The sequence below is a fragment of the Equus asinus genome, chromosome 9, assembly GCF_041296235.1.
Source record: "Equus asinus isolate D_3611 breed Donkey chromosome 9, EquAss-T2T_v2, whole genome shotgun sequence".
NCBI classification, from domain to species: Eukaryota; Metazoa; Chordata; class Mammalia; order Perissodactyla; family Equidae; genus Equus; species Equus asinus.
This window is the reverse complement of record NC_091798.1, coordinates 15,299,439-15,326,775: the sequence shown is the minus strand read 5'-3', so window position 1 is coordinate 15,326,775 and position 27,337 is coordinate 15,299,439. Positions and strand designations below refer to the sequence as shown.

The 27,337-nt window shown below is 44.2% G+C and overlaps 1 protein-coding gene across 12 annotated transcripts in view; it reads left to right on the top strand.

The window, feature by feature from the left end:
* Positions 1–27,337, top strand: part of TENM2 (teneurin transmembrane protein 2) — a 1,160,613-nt gene that overhangs the window by 945,529 nt on the left and 187,747 nt on the right. For all 12 annotated transcript variants that reach the window (XM_070517111.1, XM_044777697.2, XM_070517110.1 and 9 more), the window contains one exon: positions 17,302–17,424. In XM_070517111.1, coding sequence (XP_070373212.1) covers positions 17,302–17,424 — 123 coding nt within the window. The remainder of the gene's footprint in view (positions 1–17,301; positions 17,425–27,337) is intronic.

Below are 27,337 nucleotides of genomic sequence, written 5' to 3'. Positions count from 1 at the left end.
GCCCCATAGCTCAGGGTTCTCTCTTAGACACTTGGTGCTAAAAAAGTTCATCACCAGAATAAGAATATGTTGTCCAATGAAAGGTAAAGCTGAACTGTTTGGTTTTCCTATTTTAGGAAATATAATTGAACTTCAGCTTTGAGCGGCTCTATCTTGTGTTAAATATTCTGAGAGAATAAATCTCTATATAAGTTCTGTTTGTTTTTCTGCTTTGGTTTCTGGTTTTATTGTTTTCCTCTGTGTGGAATGTTTCGGTAACAACTGTTTGTTCTTGCTGTCTAGAAGTTCAGCACACAGGTACTATAGCAGATTTATGTGGTAGTAGGAAGACATCACCTATTACTTTGTGTAATAAACTTCCTTCCAGAAGGAAGAGAAAAAATGGCTTTGCCTTGACTGCAGAGCGGGTTTAGTAAATATTTACAGGAATCAACATTGTTGGCGGAAATGGAGCTTACAGACATCTTTAGATTCCAAATTTTCAGCCAAGATTAGAGAGGAGCAGACCTTACAAACTGGTTGTAGAGAGCCTTCTAGGAGGAGGGACCTACCATCCAGCCTAGGAGATGGGCTCAGACCAGCTACTTAGCCTCATGCTGGCTCTCTCCATATGATATTCTCTAGGCGCTTTGGCAAGAGTGGAATCGCGATTTGATCCTAGCTGAATTTTCTGGTAAATTCCTCAAGTCCCACCCAAGTATCAATGTAGTTGATAAAAAGAGTAACCCATATGCTTTACACACCCAGACAGCCAGGCAGTTTTGACACTTTGTGGGAGGTGTAGATGCCTGATACAGATTCTCATCTGGGCAGAGAGCCATCCCAACTCATCATGGAGAAGGGGCTTGGGGCACCCCCAGGCATGGACAGTGCTTCCCTCCACCAAGAAGTCTGCACCTCTTCAAGATTTTAAAAGAGTCGTCCTAGGCATACCATGGGGACCCTGACTGAATCATTTCAATCCCCTTGTTGACAGGGTTGCCAGATTCAATGTAGGATGCCCAGTTGAATTTGTTTCAGATAACAATGAATAATGCTTTTAGTATAAGTATCTCCCAAATATTGATGGGAAATTCAAATTTAACTGGCATTCTGTATTTTTATTTGCTAAATCTGGCCACTTGGGGACTGGGTCTATACTAAAGACGCTCTTCGTATCTCCTTCAGGTTAGGCCCTGAACCCAGACAGGGTCAATAGTGTTCTCTTACCTTTGTGGTCCCAGTGATTGACCCAAGGAAGGGCTCATGACCTCAGCTGAGACTATCGGAGACTTTGTCTAGGATGTCTAAAAGTGAAGCTGGAAAAATGAATCTCTCTTTTCTCTGGTGGCCAAATGGGATGAGAATATGAGTCTGGCATTCTTTGTGGCCATGGTCAGCCCCTCGTAGAGAAAACCCATTGGCAGAGAATAAAGACAGGCCCTTGTGGGCCAGCTACTCCTTCACGTCCATGAGCTATCTTAACAGCTTTCCAAAATTTCCCCTTTTCTGCTTAAGCTAGGTCCAACTGAGCCCTAATGCCTTAAGCTAATACATAGCTATTTAGCTCAAACTCCTGAGTTTAGCCTTATGGTCTATAGAAAAAAGGAATTTGCCTTGGGCGTGCTTATAGACAGGTGTTTACAATCAGATGCTCCCACCACAACTACCCCAGGGGATCATCTGGCTTTGTGCAGCTAGCTCTGTGCCTGATGGTGGGGAAGGGGATGCAATCATTCTTCCAAACAGAGCAGGGATCCCCCAAGGCCCACCTGCCTCTGGTCAGCACCTCTATAGGCAGGGCTGACCACAGAATGGACGAAGCAGCCTTCCCTTTATGCCATTTCAAAGCCACTGTCTAGAATATCTTCTGTCTAAAAATATCTCCCTCCCCCTAACTGGCACAATGCCTAAAATTCTACCCTTAGAGTTTATATGTTTGGCTTAAATCATTAATCTCCTCTATAATTGCGCATCCATTAATGGTAGAAAATGTGAAGTTGCTGTGGGGAGGGCTATGGATGAAGTTGCATATCAGGTTCCACCAGATTTAGTTTTTTATTCTATTGAAGTGGCTGATAGTTGGGAAAGCAGAGTTCTGAGAGAGTTGGTTGGGAGTCTAGGAAGCTTCTTATGTGATGGGAAAGCATTCATACAAGTGGTACTGCTGAGTTTGGAGGTGGCTGAGAGTCTAATAACTGGTCATTTTGGACAGGCAGAATGGACACAGAGCAGGTACCGGAAGGGAGAGAAGACACGCTGAGGAGGACCTTCACCTGCTTAACCATTTCATTTTGGCCCAAGTCTGGGTCTGGCACCTTTTCCATCTTTCCACCCTGGCTTCAACATCTCTTTTCCGTATTGCATCTTCCCAGCTGCTTCTAACATGCTGCCCGTGTGGGCAGACTTAGTGCACCTGGAGGGCGGTGCTGGGCCCTCTCGCCTCCTCCACCCTCGTGGAAATAGACAAGAGGAGCTTGTTCTTTCCCTCCTGTTCTCTTTCACTAATTGCTGTCAGCCTCCCCTCATAGTTCTCAAACCTGAACATTCATCAGAATCACCTGCGGGGCTTGTTGATCTGCAGCTATCTGGCCCCACCCCTACCTTAGTGGCTGATTGGTAGGGCTGGAATGTCGCCCATTCATTTGCATTTCTAACAAGTTCTCAGGGAACGCTGATTCTGCCGGTCTGGGAATCACAGCCTGAAACCACTGGCCTGGACTGTTAGTTTTGCGAGGGCAGCAGTGTCTAAGTCATCCTTGCACCCCGGAGCCCAGCTCAGCGCCAGGTGCAGAGAGGAAGGTTGGGAAATGCTGGTTAACTGAGCTCTCCTGTGCAACACAAGCCTTTGCTCTGCTGCAGTGTCAGGGCCAATCATGTGAGCACCCTGAATTTGCAGATGTCCGGTTAAATGCAGAAAATATTGTTATTTAATGTGTTTTTATGCAGTGGCATCTCCAGACTGTTGACATAGGAGGAGATTAAAGGTGGCAATCTGAGTGGAAAAAGGGAGGTCGAGGGGCTTGTCTTGAAGCTATATTTGCATAGGAAGCCCGCTGTTTTTACTTAGACTGTGTATTTGTGGTAGCTTTGGAGGAGGTTCGTGGAAATCATTTAGAATTCCGTCACTCACCTCCCATTCTCACCCCAACTGCGCTTTCCAACCACTGCCAGTGATGTCACATGGATGTGAAATATGTGAGCCGGGTCAGCAGGTCTGAAGCCCTTCTTTAAAGCATCACTCCAAAAGGACAGCTTCACGAGTCAGTGCAGTAAGGTTGAATCGAATGAGACCAGGGATCCACACTTCTCAATAATGACGCATGGCCTTTCTGCCACGGTATTTACCCCACTAGGTCTCTGGAACTTCTGCAAAATGATCCTGGAGGAATGATCACTAAGTATCTTGCTACATAGGATTGTGTGGTTTTAATTCAGAAGGCAGGTCTTCTCCGATTTAGGAATGGGCTCTTTGCTTGTAACATAGCGATTTGGAATCTGAAAGATATTTTTCTGCAGACAGACAATGTTAGGTCTGGCCAGTCCCCCACAGTAAGTGTTGTTTGTTGAGCTCTTCATTGTGTCAAGCTGAGCTGAGGGCTTGGCATGCTTTATTACATTTCATGTGACACCCCCCTGTGAGATAGAGTTTTAACATTCCCCTCTTACAAATGAGGAAACTGAGGGTCTGAGAGGTGAAAAAACAAAAAGCAAAACTTGCCCAGAGCCTCACAGATACTAAGGGCCGGGGCCGGGATCTGGATTTGAAGCCAGGTCTGCCTGGTTGCAAAGCTAGTCTAACCACCATGTTCTATTGTTTCCACAAAAGTGTACTTTACCCACAATGCACCTGAAGTGTACAGTCTAGCCTTTAGGCAGAAGAAAGCATTCTTTTTTTGGCACTTTTACTGTAAGGGGCAGAAAGCATTGTAGTTAAGAGCTCTGAGCCAGAGTCCCCAAGTTCAAAGGCCAACTCTACTACTACTGGTGGAATGACCTTGGGCAGGTTCATCTCTCTCCCCCATAGTTTCTTCAGCTATAAATGGGTAGAATACAAGTATCTGTCTCTAGGGCTGTCGTATTAAGTGATTAATATATTTAAGTTGAGCCATATGTAATTACTGATGTTCTACCATATTTGATCTACAAAAATGGCAATTTCATATCTAAATATTTAAAGTTCTTAGAACAGTATCTTGCGCACAGTAGCTACTATATTAGTGTTGGCTATTATGGAAAATTGCATCAAGGGCTTGTAGTATCTGGGGTATCATAGGTGCTCAGTGATTTCTGGTGAATTGAATGAACTCAGTAGAAACTGGGATGCCCAGGAACACATCTGTGGTGGTCTGGGCTGTGGAGACGTGCACCTCCCCAGGGCTGGGTGGAAGGCAGGCGGGAGGATAAGGGCTCTTGGAGTCTAACGGGTTCCGAGTTCTCTTGGCATCGCCTGGCAGAAGGCAGGAAAGTTCTCAGCAGGAAGGACTGACCCCATGGATGCAGCCTCCCTAAAGCAGTCCTTGTCCTCTAGGCCTGAAGCAGTGAAGAAAAACCCTCAAGGTGGAGGGCTGGGAGGTTAGGTGTTGTGATTTGCTTGTGTTTTTGCTTTTATACAGTCAGAAATGGATGAAAGTTTTAAAGTGGGGAGGATTGATTTTAAGATGTGGTAAGGAAATACTAATATGGGTGGAGCTCAGATTTAGTAAAAGTCATGAACATGGTCAGTGATGACTGAAGTTGGGGATACACGGCAGGAGGTTAAGATACATCTGCGTATTCCTTCCTCTGGCACTTAGCTGCATGAAAGTGGGCAGATATTTAGTCTCTCTGAGCCCCAGTTTTCTCATCTGTAAAATGGGAATAATAGTTTCTACCTCAAAGGTGATTTTTTGGGGAGGGGTGATCGAATGAGAAATGCCTTAAAAACAGGTGGTAATTGAGAGCCTGGCACAAAGTGTGAATTCAGTACATACTGTTTATTACTATTACCATTATTATTTTTAGTCTGGCACACTGCAAGATCTCAGTTAATTGCGTTTTTTTAAACCCAAGTTTTTGAGCCATTTTTTTCATTCAGTGAATGTTTCTTGGACACTGGTGTGTTCTAAATCTGAAGTTGGTTGCTTGCGCAAATTCAAAAAGGGGGATGAAGACTCATTCTCACCCCAGAAAGTGCTTGTGGCCCAAGTGTAGTGGGGGTGGGAGGAGGTAGGATGACCAGAAGTAAGTAATTGCCATGTAAAGCCGTAAATCCCGTAAGAGGTGTGTGCGCAAAATATTCGGGGAGTGTGGGGGAGGAAATCAGCCTAGAAGAACCCCGTTTACCACAATGGTCTAGAATTGCCGTGTCCAATAGCCACATGTGGCTACTGAGCATTTGAGACATGGTTAGTGAGTCTAAACAACTGAACTTTTCACTTCATTTAATTGAAGTTAATTTAAACTTAAAAACTGAAGCAGTAGAAAAGATTTTTGTTGAACGCACTTTTCTTGTTTTAGCAGGACTGTGTTTCCCTTTAACCATTGAAAATTTAGCATCTGAATTGAGATATGCTCTAAGCATAAAGTATAAACCAGATTTGGAAGACTTAGTGCAGAAAAAAAAATGTAAAACACCTCATTAATGATTTTTATGTTGATTACATCTTGAACTGATAATATTTTGTATATCTTGGGTTAAAAATAGATCATTAAATTTATTTTTTACTTATTTAATGCGGTTACTAGAAAACTTTGTTTCATATGTGGCTTGTGTTACATTTCCATTGGACCAGAAGTGGAATGCAAATGACAATTAGAGCAGAGAACTGCGGAAGGTCAGAGGAGGCACCCAGCTCTGACTCCCTTGGACAATTCTTTCTGACAGATCTGGAGCGCGGCTTGGCGGATCTGAGGGTGCTGCTTAGGAGGCTGTTCCTGAGGCTGCAGGAGGACAGAAGAGTCTCTCAGATTTAGTCCTGACTAGGGGAACTTGGTAAAGTTGCCAGACTTAACAAATTTAAAAAAAAATCTGGTAGCCCTTGACCCCGGGCATACGCAGTGGTGTAACTGCGTTTGAGACTCATTCTCTTCATTTGTAAAATAAGAGTAATAAAATACCTAACTCAGGAGAGTCTGATGTTAAATTAAAGATTAAATGAAATTGGATAAGACTACTAGGGGACAGGGCCAGCTCCGTGGCCAAGTGGTTAAGTTCGCACGCTCCGCTGCGGTGGCCCAGGGTTCGGATCCTGGGCACGGACATGGCACTGCTTGTCAGGCCACGTTGAGGCGGCGTCCCATATGGCACGACTAGAAGGACGTGCAACTAAGATATACAACTGTGTACAGGGGGGTTGGGGGGAGATAAAGCAGAAAAATAAATAAATAAGATTGGCAACAGTTGTTAGCTCAGGTGCCAATCTTTAGAAAAAAAAAAAAAAGACTACTGGAGTACATATTTAGAAAAAAAAAAAGACTACTGGGGTACATACTTAGAAACTTAACCCTAAGAGAACGAAGTAATGAAAATAAGTTGGGGAACTTTGCAAACATGTTCATCTTTCTTTCTTGAGCTCCCAAAACACAGCTCAGGCTGGTGTCAGAGGAGACACCGACCCCCGCCTGGCAGTGAATGGGGTTGCACCTGGATTGGGATCCTCCATAGAGTTATGGGGGTGGGGGTGGTTTATAAGCCGAAGGGGGGGAAAGAGGTTAATTATGAAGCACGTCAAAGGTCTTTCCATTGTCACTGTGGTGCTTTGTGTATGCCAAAAATGCCACAGCACTCACAATGCTGCTACCTGTGGAGAGAAATGTGTACCTTTAGCAGGAAAGAAATTTGTAGAACTTGAGTGTCACATAAAACCCCTGAAATTAGCTCTATTAAGTAAATTGTCACAAACTCAAAATAAGTCTAATTGTGTCATTTATCTAATTGCAGATGAAAATATAGTTCTTTTTTTATGGGTATAGATGGCTTGCATTCCAAAAAGAAACTTTTTTCCCCCAAGATTAGCTTTCTCCCTGTAAAAAGTTGACCATGTTGCTATTAAGCGTAGCAGAGGACAAGGACTACCGTATTTCTGGGATTTTCATTTCCCACTACACGATCAGGCCCTGAGAGATAGAACTAATTTTTTTAACATGATGTTTCTTTTCATCAGAATCAAGTTTAAACTGTTTCAGGTTAGGCATGTGAAATCTACTTAACTAACAACTCTTTAAGAGAAAGATCAAGCCCAATTTGCTAATACAAGATTTTTTTATTTCTGCATTAAAAGAAAAAAAATCCTTGAGAGAACCATGTCAAAAATTAAAAATTGAAAGGAACACTGGCAGCCTCCCCACGTGCCTAATTTGGCTTTGCTGAACGTATGACCAAATTGAAATGAGAATGACATCCAGGATTTTCTCAACATCTTTATTTCTTCACCTCATTTCTCACTCCTAAGAAATTTCCGAGTTCACATGCAGGAGGGAACTCATCTGTATTGACCACGGCATCCTCGGACCAGGTAGAAATAGAAAAATGGTGATTTTAGATTCTAGTTGTGAATGAACTTCTGCCACAGAAGCAATTTGTCATAGAAACCCAATCTAATGAATTTAGGATTAGAAAGGACCATGAGGCCCCTTTTGTTGGCTAATTTACTAACAGGTTATTTTTGCTCATGCCCTATCTTGCAAATAGTAATGATACAAATCTTAGATGGGAGAGAGAAGGAGGCTCCTTGGCCATTCCCTCATCTTCTCTTGAATAAGGCAGCATTGCACATAGGCTTCAGAATTCTCTTTCTTTAAGGAGATGCCAGAGGGCAGTAGAGAGAGCACCAAACAAAGAGTCAAGAGACCAAGGTTCAAATCCTGGTGCAGCCAAGTCATTGGTTGTCATGACCTTGGGCAAGTCATTCACCTAAGCAGGGCTCAAGGTCATCAACTGTACAGCAAAGGTCTGGACCAGATGACCTTTGAGCCCATCTTGACTGTGGCTCTGCCATTCTGATGTGATGCAGGAAAGGAAGCCAAAAAGATTTCTCTGAAAGGGGATTCAGGCAAATGGGGGAAGAATATTGAGATGACCCAGTCTTCCCTGGTACTTGGAGTTGAGCTGACAATTGTCCTGCTGTGAGCTGGGTTGGTGCAGTACCCAGGCATTAGGTACCACATGACTTAGGTTCAAATCACGCCTCCACCTCTTACCAGCTGCATGTTACTTCAGCTCTCTGAGCCTTATGTCTTCATCTGCAAAATGGGAAAATGATTCACACAATGGCACTGATGTAATGACAAGATGACCCAAGACCCAGCAGGAAGTGAGACACATGTTTTGCGCGTCTCCTATGTGTCCAATACTCCCAGGTCCCTGCCTCCTTCATACCGACAACACCCTCTAAGCTTGATTTGGTCACCCCTCTCCCCAGAGATGTAGTTATAGTGGCTGAACGTGCAGCCTTGGTTCTATAACCAGCTGCCCCACCCACCAACCCTATCAGTTTGGGCAATTTCCCAGCACCTTTCTACTTCCATTCTCTCATCTATAAAATGGGAAGAATAATGGCATCTACCTCCAGATTTACTGTAAAGGGTAAGTAAGGGAATGTATACAAAGTTCTTAACACAGTGTTTGACACTGAGTCAGTACTTTACAAAAATGCTAGCTTTTTATTCTAGCTAAGAAGCTCAGAGAGGTAAATTAATTTGCGCAAGGTTATCTGCTTATGAGTGGTAGTATTGGAGTTTGAACCCTGATGGGAATGCAGCTGATTTGTCTCAGGGACCCAGGTCAGGGAGATGGCTCCTCATTTGCCTTATTGGCTCTGTTGCCGTCTCAGGCTGCCTGGCTGTGGGCTCCAGAGTCCCATCAGAGGGCTCAGTGGAAGCAGTTTGTTGGGGGCTGCCTGGGACTCAGGAAGGGAAATGAGTCCAGATCCTCCTTCCCTCGTTCACAGCAGCAGAGGGAAGAAACGTGCCCAAGGACCAGAGTATGGCCAGTGCCCTCACTGCCACCACCCTGAGTCCCGTCACCACTCCCTCTTGCAGAAGTCTGTTTTTCATGGGAGAGTTCTCCCTCTTTGTTCCAGCACATGTTGCACATCTACCGATCGATATGACATCTTATCCTCTAAAACATTCATAATGTCTGCTTCCTGGGATGCCGGTGGCTGCACGCTGTGTGCCGCCTGCCTCACCATTCCTTTGTAGTAGGTGGTCTGTCCACCAGCCCCCTCCTTAACAGGGCTGCTGGTTGCTGTTCTTTAAAGAAAGACAAATATTGTTTGGGTTGTCAACACTGAATGACAAGCTTCGGTGGGGAAAGAAAGATGTATTTAGGTATATGCGTGTGGATTGTGGGGATGTGTTTTACTATCACAAAAGCTCCTAAAATCCCAGACCATGATTTATTTGCCGAATAAAACTGACTGATATTATCATTCTCTAAAGGTATTTTGATCACATGGGTCCTTTCTTGGAGAAAGAAAGGCTTTTACTTTATTTCTTTCCCCGGAAAAACAGCGGCAGGAACAGGGTAGCCTGGGGTGGGAAATGATTCCCTGTGTGGCAGATGGCTCCGGGAGTGTGTTTATCTGCCTGAGGATGCGCTGGCTCGGTGGACAATGGGACGCCTGGCCAGCATCACCAGTCCTCCAGGGCACATTCCTGCAGACTCCACACAAGGGAAAGAAAGTGACTGTGAGCACGCGTATCTGTCTTGCGTATTGATCTGCCTGGTGATGCTGAGAGCAAGGGGGCCTTGTTAGAGGTCACCTGAGCACACCTGACACCACACACCCACAGTGTCAACAGTGGCCACCTGCAGTGCACCCACTGCAGCAGCGGGTGCAAGGGGACAATAGGGATAGAGGTGATACCAGCTTGCGGGCCCCCTGCATGCTGAAGCTGTAAGAGCCCCACTTGTTTCCTCCCAACACAGGAATTGATTAATCTCCTACCACTTCCCACTCGCTGTACCGTCCTGAGACTGTCAGGAGAGTAGATTGATGCTCTGGTTCCTTGTATGGATTCTTCTTGTCTCGAGTACACACTGCTCCCTGGTCCCAGAGCTGCCTCATGTGACTGTCACCTTGTGCTCATGGCAGACATGCAGGAGGGGACAGAAACCCTCTCTGCTTTTGCAAGGGAGTAGAATGAGGAAGGCACAGACAAAACCTGTGCTGAGGACCATTTTAGCAGCATGGCTGGAAGATAAGAGAGTACAGGTAGAGCGGGGAAGGCAGGTGCATTTCCCCAAAGCCCCCTCTCATTTCCAGTGGTCCCGCCGGGATTCTAGTATCATATCCATGACTCATCCTTCCTCATCTGTGTAATTCCTGGTTCAATAGCTTTGCAACCATTTTGGAAGCTTCGAGCCAGAAGTTGGATGCAGGCAAGTAAGTTTTCAGAGCCTTCTTGGGAGATAGGTGCACAAATCCCATTACTAGTAAAGGGATTTGTGGGCGTGACTTCCCTGCAGTGCTTTGAAAACTCATTCCATTCAGTGTGTTGCAATACAGTGAGGGGGGAAATAAGAGAAATCACTTCACCGAGGAGGTCTGAAGGGATTTTTTTTTTTAACTCCTTTAAGATTTAAATTTTTTAAACTCCTTTAAGACTTAAAGCATTTCCAAGAATGTTATCCCTCCTGGTTTTGTTTGCATCTCTTCTTTTAGGCAGAAAGTAATTTTGGCACTGACACCGTTCCTAAAAGGATACCATTAATACACTGTAGCGGGCCCCCCCCCCCTTTGAGGAAGCAGCACTGTACTCTCCTGCATCCCCAAAGGATGCCAAGCCAACTGACGGAGGAAAAAAGGCACCAAACATATTGATTGTTAGCCAGGCTGACTGTAAATTGAAGTTGCCAAACAGATTTATTTTCTATTGTCAATGGAGATTCTTTTAAGTTAAATAGCAAACTGGTTGCTGACCAAGGACATATTTATAGAGGACTAGTGACTGCTTACAAAGACAAGTGTCTACTCCTGAGTGAGCCTTGACAGTATTTAGTAAATAATTCTGTAGCCACCTGCCCTGTTCAGTCTTGGCGAAGTCAAGGTTCACTTAGAGAAACCTGCTGGCCTCCAGTGAGGACTCTGAGTGAGTCACTGGCAGGAGAGCATGGAGTTTGGGAGCTCTGACTCTGCGGTTCCACGTGCCTAGGTCTAAATCCCAGATTTCCCATTTACTGGCTGTGCGATCTTGGGCAAGTCACATAACCTCCCTAAGCTTCGATTTCCTTATCTAGAAAATGTAAGTTGTATGACCACCTCCCTGGATGACAATGGAAATAAATGAGCTTTCATCCTCTTTAGAATCCTCTGGTGTCATCCCATCTCAGCCAAATACAAGGCAAAGTCCCTCCAAGGGCACCCACTCCCCGCCACCCCATCTTCCAGTCACCCTGCACTCTCCTTTCTTACTAATTCCACTCCAGCTTCCAACACTCTTCCCCAGATGTAAGCATGAATTGCTTTCTCATTTCCTTTTGGTCTTGGCTCACATGTTACCTATCACAGATGCCATCCTTGACCAGTCTACATTTAGACAAGGACACTTGCTATTCCCCTCCCTCACACCCTGGCATTCCCTAACCCTGTGCTCTGGTTTTCACGTACACGTGTAGTTTCTGTGTCGCCCACTAGAATGTAAGTTCCATGAAAGCGAGGAACTTGTTTTGTCAATTGCTTTATTCTTGGTGCCTAGGATACACCTAACACACAATAGGTGCTCAATAAATATTTGCTGAATGATAAATAACGAAGAAGTGATGCAATTAACGTAATGAGCCAATACCTGGCACATTGCCAAAATAAATGTTACTTGTCGCCATTCTCATTGAGGAGGTTCATTTGTGTGTGTTAATTTTCACTACTCTTTGCAAAAGTGCCTTTGCAGATTGCCTTTGCAAGTTCTGGGTTAGCATTTGTGCATTTGAGCCCTGATTATTCCACTGTGGTTCTCTCCTCTCAGCAGTGGCACTTCTGGAATTAGCTATATTTCCCACGGGAGGCCTAGCATTGTTGACTAAATTGGCTGATGTGGGGCCAGGGAGGCCCAGCCCTCACCCTTCCCATCATTCTGCGTGGTCTCTGAAGGAGTTTGACCATCATCTCTAAGGCCTTTGTGAATCTGACTGCACGCTGAGCCACAAGACACACTAGGCGTGGCTCCCTCCTCCCGCTCCCTAGACTCTGCTTGGCCTGAAGCCTTCCATTTTGAAAGAGAAAGCCCAATATCTTCCTCCTGTTACTTATTGACAAGCCTGCTCTTTAAGGATACCCCACTGTTCCTGGGGGCCTGCTCAGCAAACGTGGAGCATCCGTGGCCCCCATGTTTGCCCTCCTTGACAGAGGCTGAGCATCAATCTGGGAAGCGTTGCTGACATATTGATTGACTCTCTTGTCAGGCTGATCCTCTGCCAGCCAATGAACGTGGAATGTTCTAAGTGACACCCAGCAGGGCCCGCACATACCCTAATTACTGTTTCAGACAACCCCCATTCCCAGCTGCCACTTTCCAAGGTCTATAATCTCCGTCCTTGTGGTTCCTGGAGAATTCTGTTACCTGCAACCAACCCCTCTCCCTCACTTCTGCTTTGGCTCCCTCTGAGTATTTCAGAGCCCACCTGGCACAAAACCAGAAAACTTTAGTAAGAAAATATCACCCTGACTCCAGGAAGGTCTATTTATTATTCCTGCTGAAATGTGGGATCTGTGTGTGGTCTGTCCATCCTGCCTTGGTTCATTTTCAGCAGTCGATGAAAGTTCCCTCCAATTAGCCAGAGGGATACGTTCAGAGTTTGGCTGCCTATTGTGGTTTTAGTGGCTGATTTCCCAGCTGCCACCTGGATTACACGAGCTTCCACTTGGAGCCTTTCCCCGTTCCATCCTTGCTGACTCACGGAGCCCCATTGTTCCACCCAAGGGTCTCTGTGGAGTGGAGCCTGTCAAATCATGATAAATCGTGCATTTTGACTGTCGGTGGGGGTGAATGACGTTGGAGAGAGGGCCTCCCAAACTCATTTCACTTCTGACCCTAAGACAGTCTGAACAGAACCTTTTGGGATGAGCTGCTGGAGCACTGTGGGGAGTGGAGAGGGGACCACCCCACTGCATCGAGGATGTCTTGTTAGGTAAAATAAAGGTTGGTGAAACCAGCGTTCACCCAAAATCTGGAGATGAAGAAGCAATAACTCTGGCTACTCTGAGGCTTCTCAGCTTCCTGATTCTGAGAGCAGACTAAAACTGGAGATATTATGACATAGTGTTTAAAGAGCTATTTGTTGTTGTTGTTCACAGAAACAAATGTGGTAGCCCTAACTATGTCCTAATTCTTCCTGGCTTGGTTTTAGAAAGGATTCTGACCCAATAAATAAATAACTTCAAGGAATGGATGGAGACCTGTCATATAAAAATGGCATTTCTCACTTTCTTTATTAGTGAATGTATCAGTCAAAATAGTCTCAGGCATGCTGCTGTAACAAAGAACCCCAAACTCTCAAGGTCTTACAATAGCAACAGTTTATTTCTTTGCTCATTCTGTTTTCTATCCCTGGTCTGCCATGGCTCTGAGCTGCATTATCTTCACTCAAGACCCAGGCTGACCGTGTGGCAAAGGGAAGAAAGTGTGTGCTGCCAGGTCACATGGCCACATCTGAGTTCAACAAAGGGAGAACATATAACCCCCTCAGGAAGGGGTGCTGACTATAGACAATGGTCTTTATCGACAACAGGGAGACTATCATGAGTTTCAAGAAAGAGGCAAAGTTTGCTGAGATGCATTGCCCACAGAATTTATAACCAGATCTCTGTGAAATAGAAACCAGATAACCACTCCCCCTGGAACCCTCCTCTGATTCTGAATTCCCCTGTGATCGAACTTCACAGCCAACAGTTTCTTCATAGGCGAAATGGGGATTATGACAGTTCCTACATCAAATGTAAGCCGTGAGTCTTAAGATAATAGCTGTGGAATGCTTACTGGAGTGCTGGCCATGTGAGGTATTCAAGAATGGGCAACAGGGACTCAAATACTAATAATCAAAATAGCTTCTCTTGGGGCCAGCCCGGTGGCTCAGCGGTTAAGGTCGCACGTTCTGCTTCAGTGGCCTAGGGTTTGCCGGTTCGGATCCCAGGTGTGGACATGGCACTGCTTGGCAAGCCATGCTGTGGCAGGTGTCCCACATATAAAGTAGAGGAAGATGGGCTCGGATGTTAGCTCAGGGCCGGTCTTCCTCAACAAAAATGAAGAGGATTGGCAGCAGATGTTAGCTCAGGTCTAATCTTCCTAAAAACAACAACAACAACAACAAAAATAAAATAGCTTCTCCTGCAGACTCGTCCATATTGTGGCCAGCACTGTGGTATTCCATCCCTCACACCTCAGTACTGTGTATTTTTTATTTATACGAGTATAATGTCCTACAATCCAACCCCTGAAATATGCCCCCATGTGTCATTATCTATCCTAATAAACATTTATGGAGTGCCTTCTAGATTCAAGACACTGCTAGATCTTCCAAGGGTCGCAGATGCTTAACCTCCCTCTGGCCCTAGGCAGCCATTATTCTACCTGTAAAGGGAAACCTTTACAGAAAGTAAAGGGAGAGATTGACTGAGAGACTGATTTCTCAGCCCCAGCCATAGAGCAAATCGGTAGCAGGATAAGAAGCAGAATTCTCCTTAGTCAGGAAACTCATTTACTTCACGGCTCCCCTGAGTCTTTATCCTAAGGACCCGTTAGTCCATCCCCATAGGCCAGAAAGATATTCTTATTTTCTTACTCAAGAGAGAAGGAATAGCTGATCAAGAAAAATACCAACAAAAGCCTATTTCAGACATCCCCCCCAAAAAACAAGAGAATGTGGTTATCCCCCGATACAATTCTCACTTATTTACTTAACGTTCAATTCAACAACAGAAAATATGCCCGAACTTGAGTTTCATTTTTGTTGCATCGCTTCTGCCGCGAGGACAGAGCTTCTGCTCAGCAGATTTGGCTCTTCCCCTTTTTCCACCTCCATCTCACTTCCTAATTTTTCTTTTCACTCTGGGAGTTGTCTGAGAAGTTACTTGAGTACTCTGATCCTAACCCTTCTCACCCCCTCCGTAGTTTTCTTGTTTTCAGAATACTTTTTTTTTTTTTTAAATAAAGAGACGCTATGGAAACCAAAACCAAAAAGGAGGGGGGAGGCATCTTTGAAAACAGAGAGAGCAGAGTTTCATGACTGCTGTCTTCATGTGCAGGAAGATTGGGAAAGTGTGTTCTTGCTGTTCTCCTACAGTGGATGGTTGCAATACGTTCTGCATCTTGGAATGATAAGATTGAGTGCTATAAGAGGGGAGAAGTTTTGACAAGAATTTTCATATTGATCGGGCATTGGGGAGGTTGTCATCTTTGCCTGATGGACCCACTGCTTCCTGTATAGATGTGAAAATCAAAGCTTTGTGAGGCCTGAGCCCAAGCTGCACCTGCAATGCCTGTCTGTGTCTATTTTAAAACACAGATTCTCCTCAAAAGAACCGCATCGCCAGTGCAGCAGCAAGCCAGCTCCAGGCAAGCCCCAATTACCCGATAGTAACATTTAAAAAAAAAAGAAATCATTTTAAAATAGCTAATTCCTTGGCTCCCTTCACCTGGTAATTACAAATCAGAAGCTCCCGTTATCTTGGAGCAGTCACGATTAGTTCTCATTTCCTGACCTCTGTACAGTGAAAATCTGTCATCATTTGAGGCAATAGAATCTGGTCTCTTCAAGTAAGTGACCTACATATAACAATAAACGGCAAGAGAAAATTAGGTGTTACTTTGACAGAAAGTGTACAGTAAATGTCACTTATTCTTATTAGTATGTATCATCTCAAAGAGTTGTAACAGTGGGGCTTGCACTTCAGACTAGTGTATAGAAAGAAAACATGGTTCTGAGATCGGGGGGTGTGTTAGAAAAAAGCAGACGTACACACGGGGACACCTTGCCACCTTAATCCGTGGTCATCAAGCTGAGCTGTATTGTTTGAAGACGGGTTTTTAACCTTAATAGAATGTGGCCTGACTTTAAGTGGTGGTAGGCATACAGAATTAATTGCTGTGTGAACAATCTCCTAAGCATTGTTAATTGCGTTTCCTCTTGTTAATTGTTTCTCCCATCCCCGCATCATACTCCTGGGAACCTTTCCCCATCAACACCCCTTTCTCTCCCGAAGTCCTGGAAACGCAGCAACAGCGGCAACCTGTGTCCAGTTGAAATGCCAGACAGACATGGTGTGGTTACTGTTTGGATGGGAAATATGTGCAAGAATGAACTCCTTATTTATTTGCAAATGAAGCATTTCTTAGATCGGAACTTTGAAAGAATACAGGCGTTTGGAATTTGTGTTTTATTCCACCCAGTCAAAACAACTCACCAAGAACCACCAGAGAGAGGGGTGTATTGAGCTTGCTGAACTAACTGGGACAGGGGGAGTTGGCATAGACAGAGTGACACGGAAGACCAGAGGAAGTTTGCATTTGGAGGTTTGAGGTGCACATGCAGTAACGCAAGAGTTTGGCAGATGGGCTTGTTTCCTTAGCAAAGAAGAGAAGATGCTTCAGAACTCTGTCTCCTTCTGTACTGGGGTGAAGTGTGGGTGTGGGTGGGCGTGTGAGAGAGACGGAATCGTAATATTTTCAGGAAAGGACCCCATTCCACCCCTCACCCCCGCCCCAGCTTTTTCCACAATGGGACGAAAGATATCCACTTATCAGGAAGAACGGTGGATTGGAAAAATATTTTTAAAGTTTGAAACAGTTAGGGAGGTGAGCTTCACAGTGGGCCAGCACTACTGCAGACGCTGCCGGCTGTGTTGGTATTTCCGTGCAGGTACAGTCTGGGCTGAACCAGACCAGCAGGCTGTGCCCATTTGGGTAGACTCTTTGAAACTGATTTACATTTTGAGTAGTTTGGCGGAAATTATCCTTGTCGATGCCCCTGGACTACCAGTCAAAAAAGAGATGCATCCAGAGTGTGGGGCAAGTTGGATGTGACAGAGAAAACCCTTTACAGTGATTCCCAGGGGGCATTTTCCCCTCCGTGGAGACACCATTTGAAGGTCTGGGCTGTGTTTTCTCCTCCCTCCTTCACCCATGAAGGGGATCTACTCCCCCTGAGGCTGTGAACAGGAGACCTAGCCCCCCAGATCTACAGGTTTTCTGTATTTAGCTAATCCCTGCGGCCTGGGACAAGCCATTTTTGAACTGCCGCTTCCTTAAAAGGCAATCGCTTGGAAAAGGCACCTGGCCGTCCCCCTTGACATTTGCATTGCTGAATTATCTATTCATATTTTCATTACTTTGTCTCTCCTGCAGCAATGCATCTGCTCGGACTCAATTGGCAACTCCAGCCGGCAGATGGACACACCTTTAACAATGGGATAAGGACCGGCTTACCAGGAAACGATGATGTGGCAACAATGCCATCTGGAGGCAAAGGTGAGGTTACAGCTGCCGCTTGCCCTCTTGAGGTCACAGGAAAATTCAGAGCTCTCGCCAGCTGGTTCAGGTTTTCTAATCCCAATCTTGGAAGGTGTGCAAAAAGGAGAAGAAAGGGGGAAAAAAATCCTTGCCTTTGCTAGGTGCCCCTGTTGAAAGCTGTTTGCTGTTCCTGTCTGTTAGCTGTGTTTGGCTGGAGTCCCTCGGAGCTGGCACAGTGCCTGCTCAGAGCAATGTGCATACCTATGCTATCTGCAGCGACTGGCACGGTCTGGAGCTACTTGAAAGCATCCCAAGGCCTGGGCAGAAGCAGCAGCAACAGCAGCAGCTGGAACAGCGGCAGCAGCAGCAGGAGAAAGCCCTGCCTAATCAAGAAAGCCGAGAGCAGCAGGCAGCACATGCCACTAGACTGGAGCCCTCTCTGGAGAGGAGAGCTGCAGCCTCCCTGGGGAGGAAGTGCCGCCTGGCACGGCATGAAAGAGAAAGACTCGAGCTGTTCCGCTTTGGGGGAGAATAGAAAGCAGTTTTGACAACTTGGGAACAAAGCTGCTCTTCTCAGAACAGTGAAGGGGACAATAGAAATGTTTATTGAAGCAATCAGGCAACTGTATTCTTGCAGGAAAAAAAAAATAGGTGCTAACAAGGTGCTAAGAAGGAGGAGAGAAAACAGAACCATGGGGAGGTGGGGACGTGGGGCAATTAAAAAGACAGCAGCAGCCAATGGCACAGTTTGGTGGGCTCGCACTCGGTGGGGTTCGCTCAATTTGGGATGGAAATCACAAACAGGAGAGATTGTATGGAAGGGTTTCTCCAAACACAGAACTTTCCATTCTGCCTCTTAGCACACCTAGGCAGTTCACCCCCAAGTGTCTTAAAATACCCCACAGGGATATTTTCAGAGACGGGAAAGAAACAACATTTATTGGGCACCTATTGTGTGCAAGCTTAGCATTGTGTAACTTCAACAACTCTAAAGGGAGGAAAATCATCTGGGACAAACTGAGGCCCAGGACATTTTAGAAACTTACGCCAAGTCCAACAAGTAGGCAGGTACGCATCTGGACTCAGGTCTGTTCCCTGGGCAAGCTGTTGGTATTTTCCTTAGATCTGTCATTTTCCACAGAGAAGATTCCAGAATCATCTTCCCATAGAGGTGTACATTAGTCATCCTGAAATGCTAATGTTGCTTAAATTCTTCTCCGTGGAGCTGTCCTAATGCTTCCAGTGTGACTTTTTTGTCTTTTTATCCAGTCTTTAAGACTCACTCTACTCATCTATCCTAATCATAACACCAAATTACCTTTAAGTAAGCATGAACGAGTTTTATCTCAGGGTAAAATTATGTGCTTTCCTTTTTCAGGTAACTAAAACTAGACCTAAAAATGAAATGTGTGTTTTGCCTTAAATGACCATGTTCTGCCTTAACTAACCAAAAAGCCTGGAGCCAAATTTGCTGGCCTCAGATTTGTAATCTGTTCACCTCAAGTACTTGACACCATCCCCAGCTTCGATTTCCTTTAAGAGAATGGTTCTCAGCCGGGCGTTTTTGCCCCACAGGGAACATTTGGCAATGCCTGAAGACTTTTTTGATTGTCACAATTAGAGGAGGTACAACTGGCATCTAAGTGAGTAGAAGCCGAGATGAGTCAAACATCCTGCAACTCACAGGGCAGCCCTCTACAACAAAGGTTTATCCCATCCAAAACGTCAGCTGTCCTGCTCTTTGAGAAACTCTGCTTTAGGCGTCTCTGTTGTGTTTCATCCACAAATGTCCTTTAGTCAACAAGTCAGCACCCCATCCTTTGAGAAAAATGCAGAAGACACATTTGAAAGTGAATATGCAAATTCTATCATTCGGCGGCACAGGGCTATATTTTATGTGTGCATACCTTCTGAAGTTATATACAAATGCTTTTTAAATAGCATCCTTCACGAAAGGGAATCACGGGTAGGCATTGGCTTCCATAAATTAAGGTCAGCCACTCCTCCCCCTTGTGATTAAGTTTCATGTGCAACCCCCACCCCACTTTGGCATCCCACACCAGCAGAACAGAAGATTCCCCAGGGAGAACAAGTCCTACGAGTATGATGTCTCTAAATTAACAAATGAAGAAACACTTTCCGCGGTGCCTTGGCAAAGACCCGAATTTTTCCCCTCAGGTGCAACATGCTTTTAAAAATGTTGTGTAAGTCATATAACATCACCCATTTAGATATTTTCCAAAAGAGTTATGAGACAGAAAAATGGTTGCCAAATCAAATGGTTATCAATAGGACTCTTAGGAAAAAGTGTGAGAAATTAAAATTGCTTAAAGTTGATATAAAACTCAGCATATCTCCTTTCTGAACACCAACACAGTACTCTGCCTACAACCAAAGATATCAGATTTCTTCTTAAGTTGTCGTGAAGTTTGGTTTAAAAAACGGCTAGAAAGGTTTTAGGTTTCTCACACCCACCTAACTCTTTTAAAGAAAGTGACCTTAGGTTTGAATTTCTTTGCCCAATGATCTCCCTCCTCCCCACTCTCCAATTCTATACATTTAGATAACCTGAATCAATTCCAATCGACCACTTTTCCAGTGTTTCAAAGAGACAATCAAGATATATTGGCAATAAGTTAATTAAATAACACCCCCTCCATTTTTTGTGGTATACGATAATCCTTCACTCTGATAATGTTTTAATCAAGATACACCACACATTGCCGGGGAGGTTAATCTTATTAAGCAATTACTGGGTAAGTATCCAGCAGAAGCAAATTAAAATGTAAGCAAAACACAGGCATGTGAGTTCCATCTAAGATGGCACATCGATAGAGATTTCATTACCTGCACTTTAGGAGTGTTTACATTGCTCAGATTTGGAAAGGAGTCTAATAGACAGGGCAGCCTCCACTCTCCGAGATGTTAGTGGAAACAAAGCACTTGATTAATTAGTTGGGAGAGTATGTTCTTTGAGCTTTGTCTTCCTTTTTCCATTTGTTGTTGTTCAGGGTTTATTTTTTCTCCGTCTCTCTTTCAATTAAACCTTAACGTGGCTGGTTTGATGGTTGGCTTTCACATCAAGAAGAGGGAGCCCAGAGACTGCCAGATTCACTCACCATCTCCAGTGTATTTCTATGTTAAAAGGAATGAACTCATACATCTTCATTACAAGAGCACGGAGCACTTTTTCTATAGATCTGGGATTAGATAAGCCTTGAGAACGAAGATTCAATACAGTGTTCTGACCTGGTCAGATAACATAAGGGAATGCAGCTTGATTGGCTAGGCCCAGACACAAAGCGTACGAGAGCTTTTAAAGGGCACATCACAGGTAGCCAAGTTGTGCACTGAGGTTAAGAAAAAACAAACTCCCAAGTAAAATTTCATGGATCATTCTCAAAAGCTATCACTCATTTTAAATTTAAGGTGTCCCCTGTATCAGGGGTCAGCAAACTACGTCTCTTGGACCAAATCTGGCCAGCCGCCTGTTTTTGCAAATAAAGTTTTATTGGAGCACGGCCATGTTCGTTCATTGTCTGTGGCTGCTTTTGCGCTACAACAATGAGGTTGAGTAGGTGCAACAGAGACTAGAAGGCCCACATAGCCTAAAACATTTTCTATCTGGCCTTTTATGGAAAAAGTTTGCTGACTGCCCTGTATCATTCGTAAACCCATTTCTACTTTCCTTGGATTTTCCCGTAATTACAAATTATAGGAGACTAGGGAGAATAGACCAAACTCGCAATCTGTCCATTTATCCTTCTTGACCAAGATTTGGGCATAACATATTCTTGGTAACTTTGCATTATGGATCCTCTATACAGTTCCACAAACATCAGCTCCATCACTTAGCAGCTGTGTGACCCTAAGCAGGTAATTTTTCCTCCCTCAGCCTCCCATTCCTCATATGTAAAATAGTACCCCTCGTAAGCTTGCTGTCCAGCATAAATGAGATAACTCTTGTAAAACACAATGTGCGGCATTAAGCACTTAATGAGAGGTCCATGAATATTAGTTGTTGTCACTGACATCAGTGTGACATCCCCCAGCTGGTCCATTTAACAACCCTCCACAGGGTGCCACTTCTTTCTGAGGTGCTGTACTGTCCAGAGGCAAAGGCTGCCTTCAGAATGTCAAGATAGACAATCATCCCACTTCATCTTTTCCTTTACCTCCTCGGAATTAGAACAAACCCAAATGAAGACTTCTTCCCAAACGTTTGCTTGATGAGGTCAGCGGGAAGCAGGACTTCCCATTCAAAAGGGCCAAGCATGCAAAAGAAGCTGGCCTGTTCCCCACAGCATTATTTGTCTCACTGCAGCTTGAGCTCCATCACTGCCAGCCTGTCTGTTTTAAGCCCCACCATTCTCGGTTTATAACTCAGCTGTAAACATTTATTTGTGCCTGGAGCACATTTCTTTCCTACCCTTTGAAAAAAAAAATCAGAATTTCCAGATGGTATGCAAGTTGGAAAAAAATGGCAAAGACTGTTATTCTGTTTAGAAACATGTTTTTCTACACTTGCCCTTTCAGCAAAAACTTCATAATGATTTTTACTAGTTGGCTTAATGCATGGAGCAGGGAGCCAGGTTAGCAGGGAGGTTGGTAATCCTTCCTCTGGCTGTTGTCAGCCTCTCAATGAACACAGCCCAGGGCTTCAAAATGATCTCTTCCCTACATGGGGCTTTTTCAAAGTCAGTGAAGTTCCCAGAAGGACGAGGGGTCACGATGTTTGAGCCAGCCATTACAAAACTGCATGTCTACTGGCAAATATGCCAACAGCCTGCTTACCGACACAACAGCTCCCTCATTTTCAAGGTCATGTTATTCTACCGTTGTTACAGATGGGTACCACGCAAGTGTCTCACTGGTGGATTTTAGCTTCTGATTGCCACCCACAACCTCATTCTAAGTTGCGTGCTTTCTGTTGTACACGGCATCATCATGGCTTGACATGAGTATTACCAATGAGATCCAGTTCCCCTCCCCACTGCATTTGCCCTTACTTGCATTGGCACGCTTCTCTTTCAGAGTTGACTTGCACACTCAGAGGTTGGTCTCTGCTGTGCGCCTGGATACACACCTCTTTGAATCTCTTGTACATAACCCAGGGTCTGAAATGCAGTCAGTATAGTGGTTAGATACGTAGTTTTGGACACAGACATAGCTTTCTGTCCTCCACTACTTAAGAGCTGTGTGACCTTAAGCAACTCACTTTACGTCCATGGTCTTCTCATCTGAAAAACTGGAAAAAATCATACAGGTATCAGGAGATTACAAAGCAAGTAGTAACTACTCGATAAATTTGAGCTGCTATGTATAATACTAATAAATTAGACTACATATTAATGCAGAAGCATGTTCACCTGACGGTCACATGTATGAATATGTTCACACTCTTAGTGGCAAAGAGTTGGCCATTTTTACCTAAAGTGACAAATTGAGGTTTCAAAAGATATAAACGCCGCGTGTAGTCCCAAAAGCTGAAGGATTTTATAAAAATCATTCTTGCCATGTCATGTTGCCAATACCATCACAGAAGGAGTGAAGGCTTGGGATGGAAATCCATTCCTGAAGAATAGCTGGCCAACGGCAGGGTGAAGGCTGATGGGTTTCTGATGACTCAGATGAGGTGTAGTGTAAAGCAGTGAATCTAATGTCCTTAGGAGAATCTGTTCGCCTATCTCTTGGTTAAACAGAACCCTCAAATGGCTGTCCTGATTCCCAAATAAATGGAAACGAGGTGTAATGACTGAAGCAATATTCTGAATTCAACTTTATTTGCAATAGATAAAAATATGTGAGGCAGAATAATCTGCAAGGCAGATTTATGCCAAGGTGCCTCCGGAGTTCGGTTAAGTTTAGGAAGTATTAATATGAGGCTTCATTTGCCTGGTATGTCTATGAGTCCATTCCCTTTATCACTTGTTTGGGGAATAGTCTCGCTGTTTCCATAAATGAATTATGGCAACATTTTCTGAAATGATTAGCTCCTAATGTGGCTATGGAAGGCTGTCATTTTGCTCAACATCAGTCTTATTTAACTGGTTGGAATTTTAGGTACATGTTTCTGAAATAGGCAATACCTTCACATTTACATGAGCAATCTTCCGTGGAGTTATAGAGGTGGACTATCCTGCAAAATTGATCATTAGAGTGTTGCCTCTCAAATCTCAGAAATCCCATCTATAAACTGGAGATGAACCAGCCAGAACCGTCATGTCTTAAGCATCTGCTTCTTAGGGTAAAATGATCATCATTTCCACTTTGCACTGTGCAGCTCGTGGATAGAAAGAAAAGTTTGACACGGAAGCTGCAGCTCTGGGATATGTGGGCTGGATGCCATCCTGCTTGGCGGGACACTGTGCTCAGTCATTACCCAGAACCCAGGAATGATGGCCAGACTTTCACAGAATAATTACAGAATGGCTGTTTAATTCCTCTTCTTCTGATGCAGCCAATTCAAGCCCAAACCAGGTCCATGGGACCCTGGACTGCAGACTGCCTGGATAAGGAATAATGGGAATATGACATACACCCCAACTTTGATGTTGACTAAAGATTACCTAGCACTATAGTAGATGCTCAATAAATATTTGTTGCATGAAAGTATGAATGAATGACACACTCTACATTGCTTGGGACATTCATTATTCATTGTCACATAAAATCTGGCTGCTTTTCACTAACACAGGCTGCCCGGAGTTGCCCCCCTGTGAAGCAGCTAGAGTGCACAAGAACACCTGCAATTTGGAGTGGATGAGCTTGTGACTGTTTTCTCTGGCTGTAGCACCTTAATTCAAGGAGACGGGTCCCTCCCTGTCTGCAGACTCATTGTATATTGATTTTAGCTTCTCTGGAAAAGGACTGCCTGTTTCATTAAGGCCCACCCCACTCCTTGGTGCTCTGTAGTCAATTCTGCCTACACAAGGCAGCCTATATTTTAAATTAAACCATCACTAATTTACCTTCCAAATCTTAAATAAATCTCAGATAAAAACAGCTATTTTTAGGTAGCACAAGAGGATAGAAAGATACAGAAGTGCCCACAAGTCAGATACGACTATCATTTTTATAAAATCCTGGTTAATCCTCAGAAGCAACCCCATTATACAGTTGAGTAGACAGACTCAGAGAGAGGGAACGATTAGCCCAAAGGCACACAGCTAGTAGGTGTCTGAGCTGGGATTCAAACCCAGGGCTGACCAGCTCCACTGTGGAACGCTGCCTCGTGAGGGCCTCGGAACTTCTCAGTGTGAGGATACCCACCCTGGAGATAAAGGTGGAAACCTTCATTACTTTGTTTCCTTGCTGCCTGTCTCCCAAAGGCATCCTGTTGGGGCTGGCTGTGTTCGTAGGCCTGGAGCAGCTGGCGTGGCTGGGGGAACCCAGGTGCAGGTCAGTCTGTGGGACTGGGGTCCTAGCTTGGGCTGCTGCCCTCTTTGCCCTTAGAGAGCAGCACAGACCTTCACTCCTGGACACCAGCTCAGGAACTTGGCCTCCAGGGACAGTCACTGAGATGGTTCCCCATGCTGGCTGCGGCAATTTGCAAAAGCCGCCTTTCCTTTTTACCTCTTTTGAGGCAATATTTGCATAACTTTTTTTTCTGTTTTATTGTTTTTGAAATTACAGAAGTCATACACACTCATTTTACAGATTTTTTAAGATACATAGAAAAATTCTTTTTTTCTTTTGCTATAAAGAATGTTAGCATAACAAATGGCAAATTTGAATATCTCTAAATTAGAGATAGCATTGTATCAATGTTAATTTTCTGTTTTTGATAAATGTTCTGTGGTTCTGAAAAAGAATGTCCTTGTTTTTAGGAAAAACACCTAGAAGTATTTAGAGGTAAAGGAGAAACCTGTCTGTAACTTACTCTCAATGTTTCAGAAAAAAAAAAAATATATATATATATGTGTATATATGGAGAGAGAGAAAATGATAGAGCAAAAGTATATAAAATTTACAGAATCTGGGTGAAAGATATGCAGGAATTCTCTGTACCTTTTTTTGAAATTCTTCTGTCAATCTGAAATTATTTCACAATGCAAATCTTATATATATAGAAATATATACATATGGGGAGAAAGTGAAAACTGCCATTTGCAAAAGCATAATTCAGCTTCACATGTGGAGAATTCAGTTGGAAAGCAGTCGCTAGCTTTTACTGATAACTTAAATGCATCGAGTTTGTCAGAAGTGAAGTCACCTTCACTTTCTGACAACCCCTCCTCCCTCCTGTGGACACCACACACACACACACACACACACACACACACACACACACACACATGCACACATCCGTGGTAGCACATGCTTGGAGTTGACCCTCCTGGCTTGCTCTGTAGACCGCGGTAGACTGGAGTGGAAAGCCCCTTAAGATATCTTTGGATCCAAACCACTGCTATGTTGATAAGGACACGGAGACCTTGAGAGCTAGACCTCCTAAAACTAGCCAGCTGCTTGGTAGCAAGGATGGGAGTTCAACCAAATAGTTCCTTTATGCCCCTGTTCCTTCCATGAAAGGTGCAGAGTCATTAAGCATCCGGATTAGGACACATGACTTTTGGTTCTTAATCTAAGGACCTTTCCCCTGTATTCCAACTCCACTGATTTGTTTATTTACGAGATTTTACAGAAAACGTAAATTAAGAGTTTACTCATGATTTTTCAAAAGAATCCACAAGGAAGCTTCCTTTAAACGGTAAGTTTCTCCACAGAGCTTTCAAAACGTGACTTTATTTTTAAAAAACAAAAGTCATTTTATGTGCAGCTTTTCAAAGTCAATCTTCCTCCGGACACACATTTCGCCCAGTAGTCACAGAGGTTGTGTTAACATACCGCATCGGATGGGCAGGTAAAACCTGGCTCAGTTCCACAAGCACTTATAGATCGGCCCTCAGTGGCCAGGTGCAGACAGAGAGCACAGAGATGAATGCGCAGCTCTGCCTGACCTCAGACAGCACAGTGTCTAATAAGAGAAACTTGGGAAGGCAAGCAAGGTCAATTCTAGCACGCAACACCAGGTGCCGCAGTAAAGCGAAGTGTAAGAGCCATAGAAACTCAGAGAAAGAACCTGTTTATCTGGTGGAGGGGAAGGTGTATAAAGGAAAAGACAGCTTCAGGGGGAAGGTGGCCTGTGCCTTCATTTCAGTGCTACTCGATAAAGTAGACTAATAATAAAAAATCATTACTGGCTTCTAGAAGGTCCCGCCTAAACTTAGTAATGGCAACAGATGCTGACTTTCCGTTTTAAGCTTGTTCCAATAGTTAAGTCTGTTCCAGAAGAATTAGACTTTCCTCTCTGTTGATAGAGAGCTAGGCAAATATATACATATAAAGGTACATAACTATCACATATACACACAATTTTTTTCTTTTAGAAAATTCTTTACTCTGAAAAGAAAGCCAGATTCTTTCCTATATAGTTTTCCATCCTTTAATTTCATGCAATGTAACTAGATAGCATTTATTTTGCTCTTATTGTGCTCTAGGCACTGCTCTAAGCCCTTCTTTGTGTACTTCTGTTTGTTACTCCTACCTTATAACATAGTTACTATTATCATTCCCGTTTTAGCAAAAAAGAATAGAGGCCCAGAGAGGTTAAGCAAATCACTGGAAGTCACACAGCAAGGAAGAACCAGAGCCAGGATTTGAATGCAGTTCCGTCTCACTACAAAACCTGTACTTCATCACCCAGGTGCACTGCCTCCCTTAGTGGATGGCATGTGAAGGACAGGAGCATCTGAAACTCTAGGAGGAGTTGTGACTACTGAGAAGGCAGCCTGTACTCACTGGTAGTAGCAGCTCATTTACAGAAGTCAGTGTTCTGAATTTGGTGTCTAGTAAAAGAAGGGGGATCCTACTACTGTAAGAACCAAACCCCGTGGGGCCAGCCTGGTAGCATAGTGGTTAAGTTCCCATG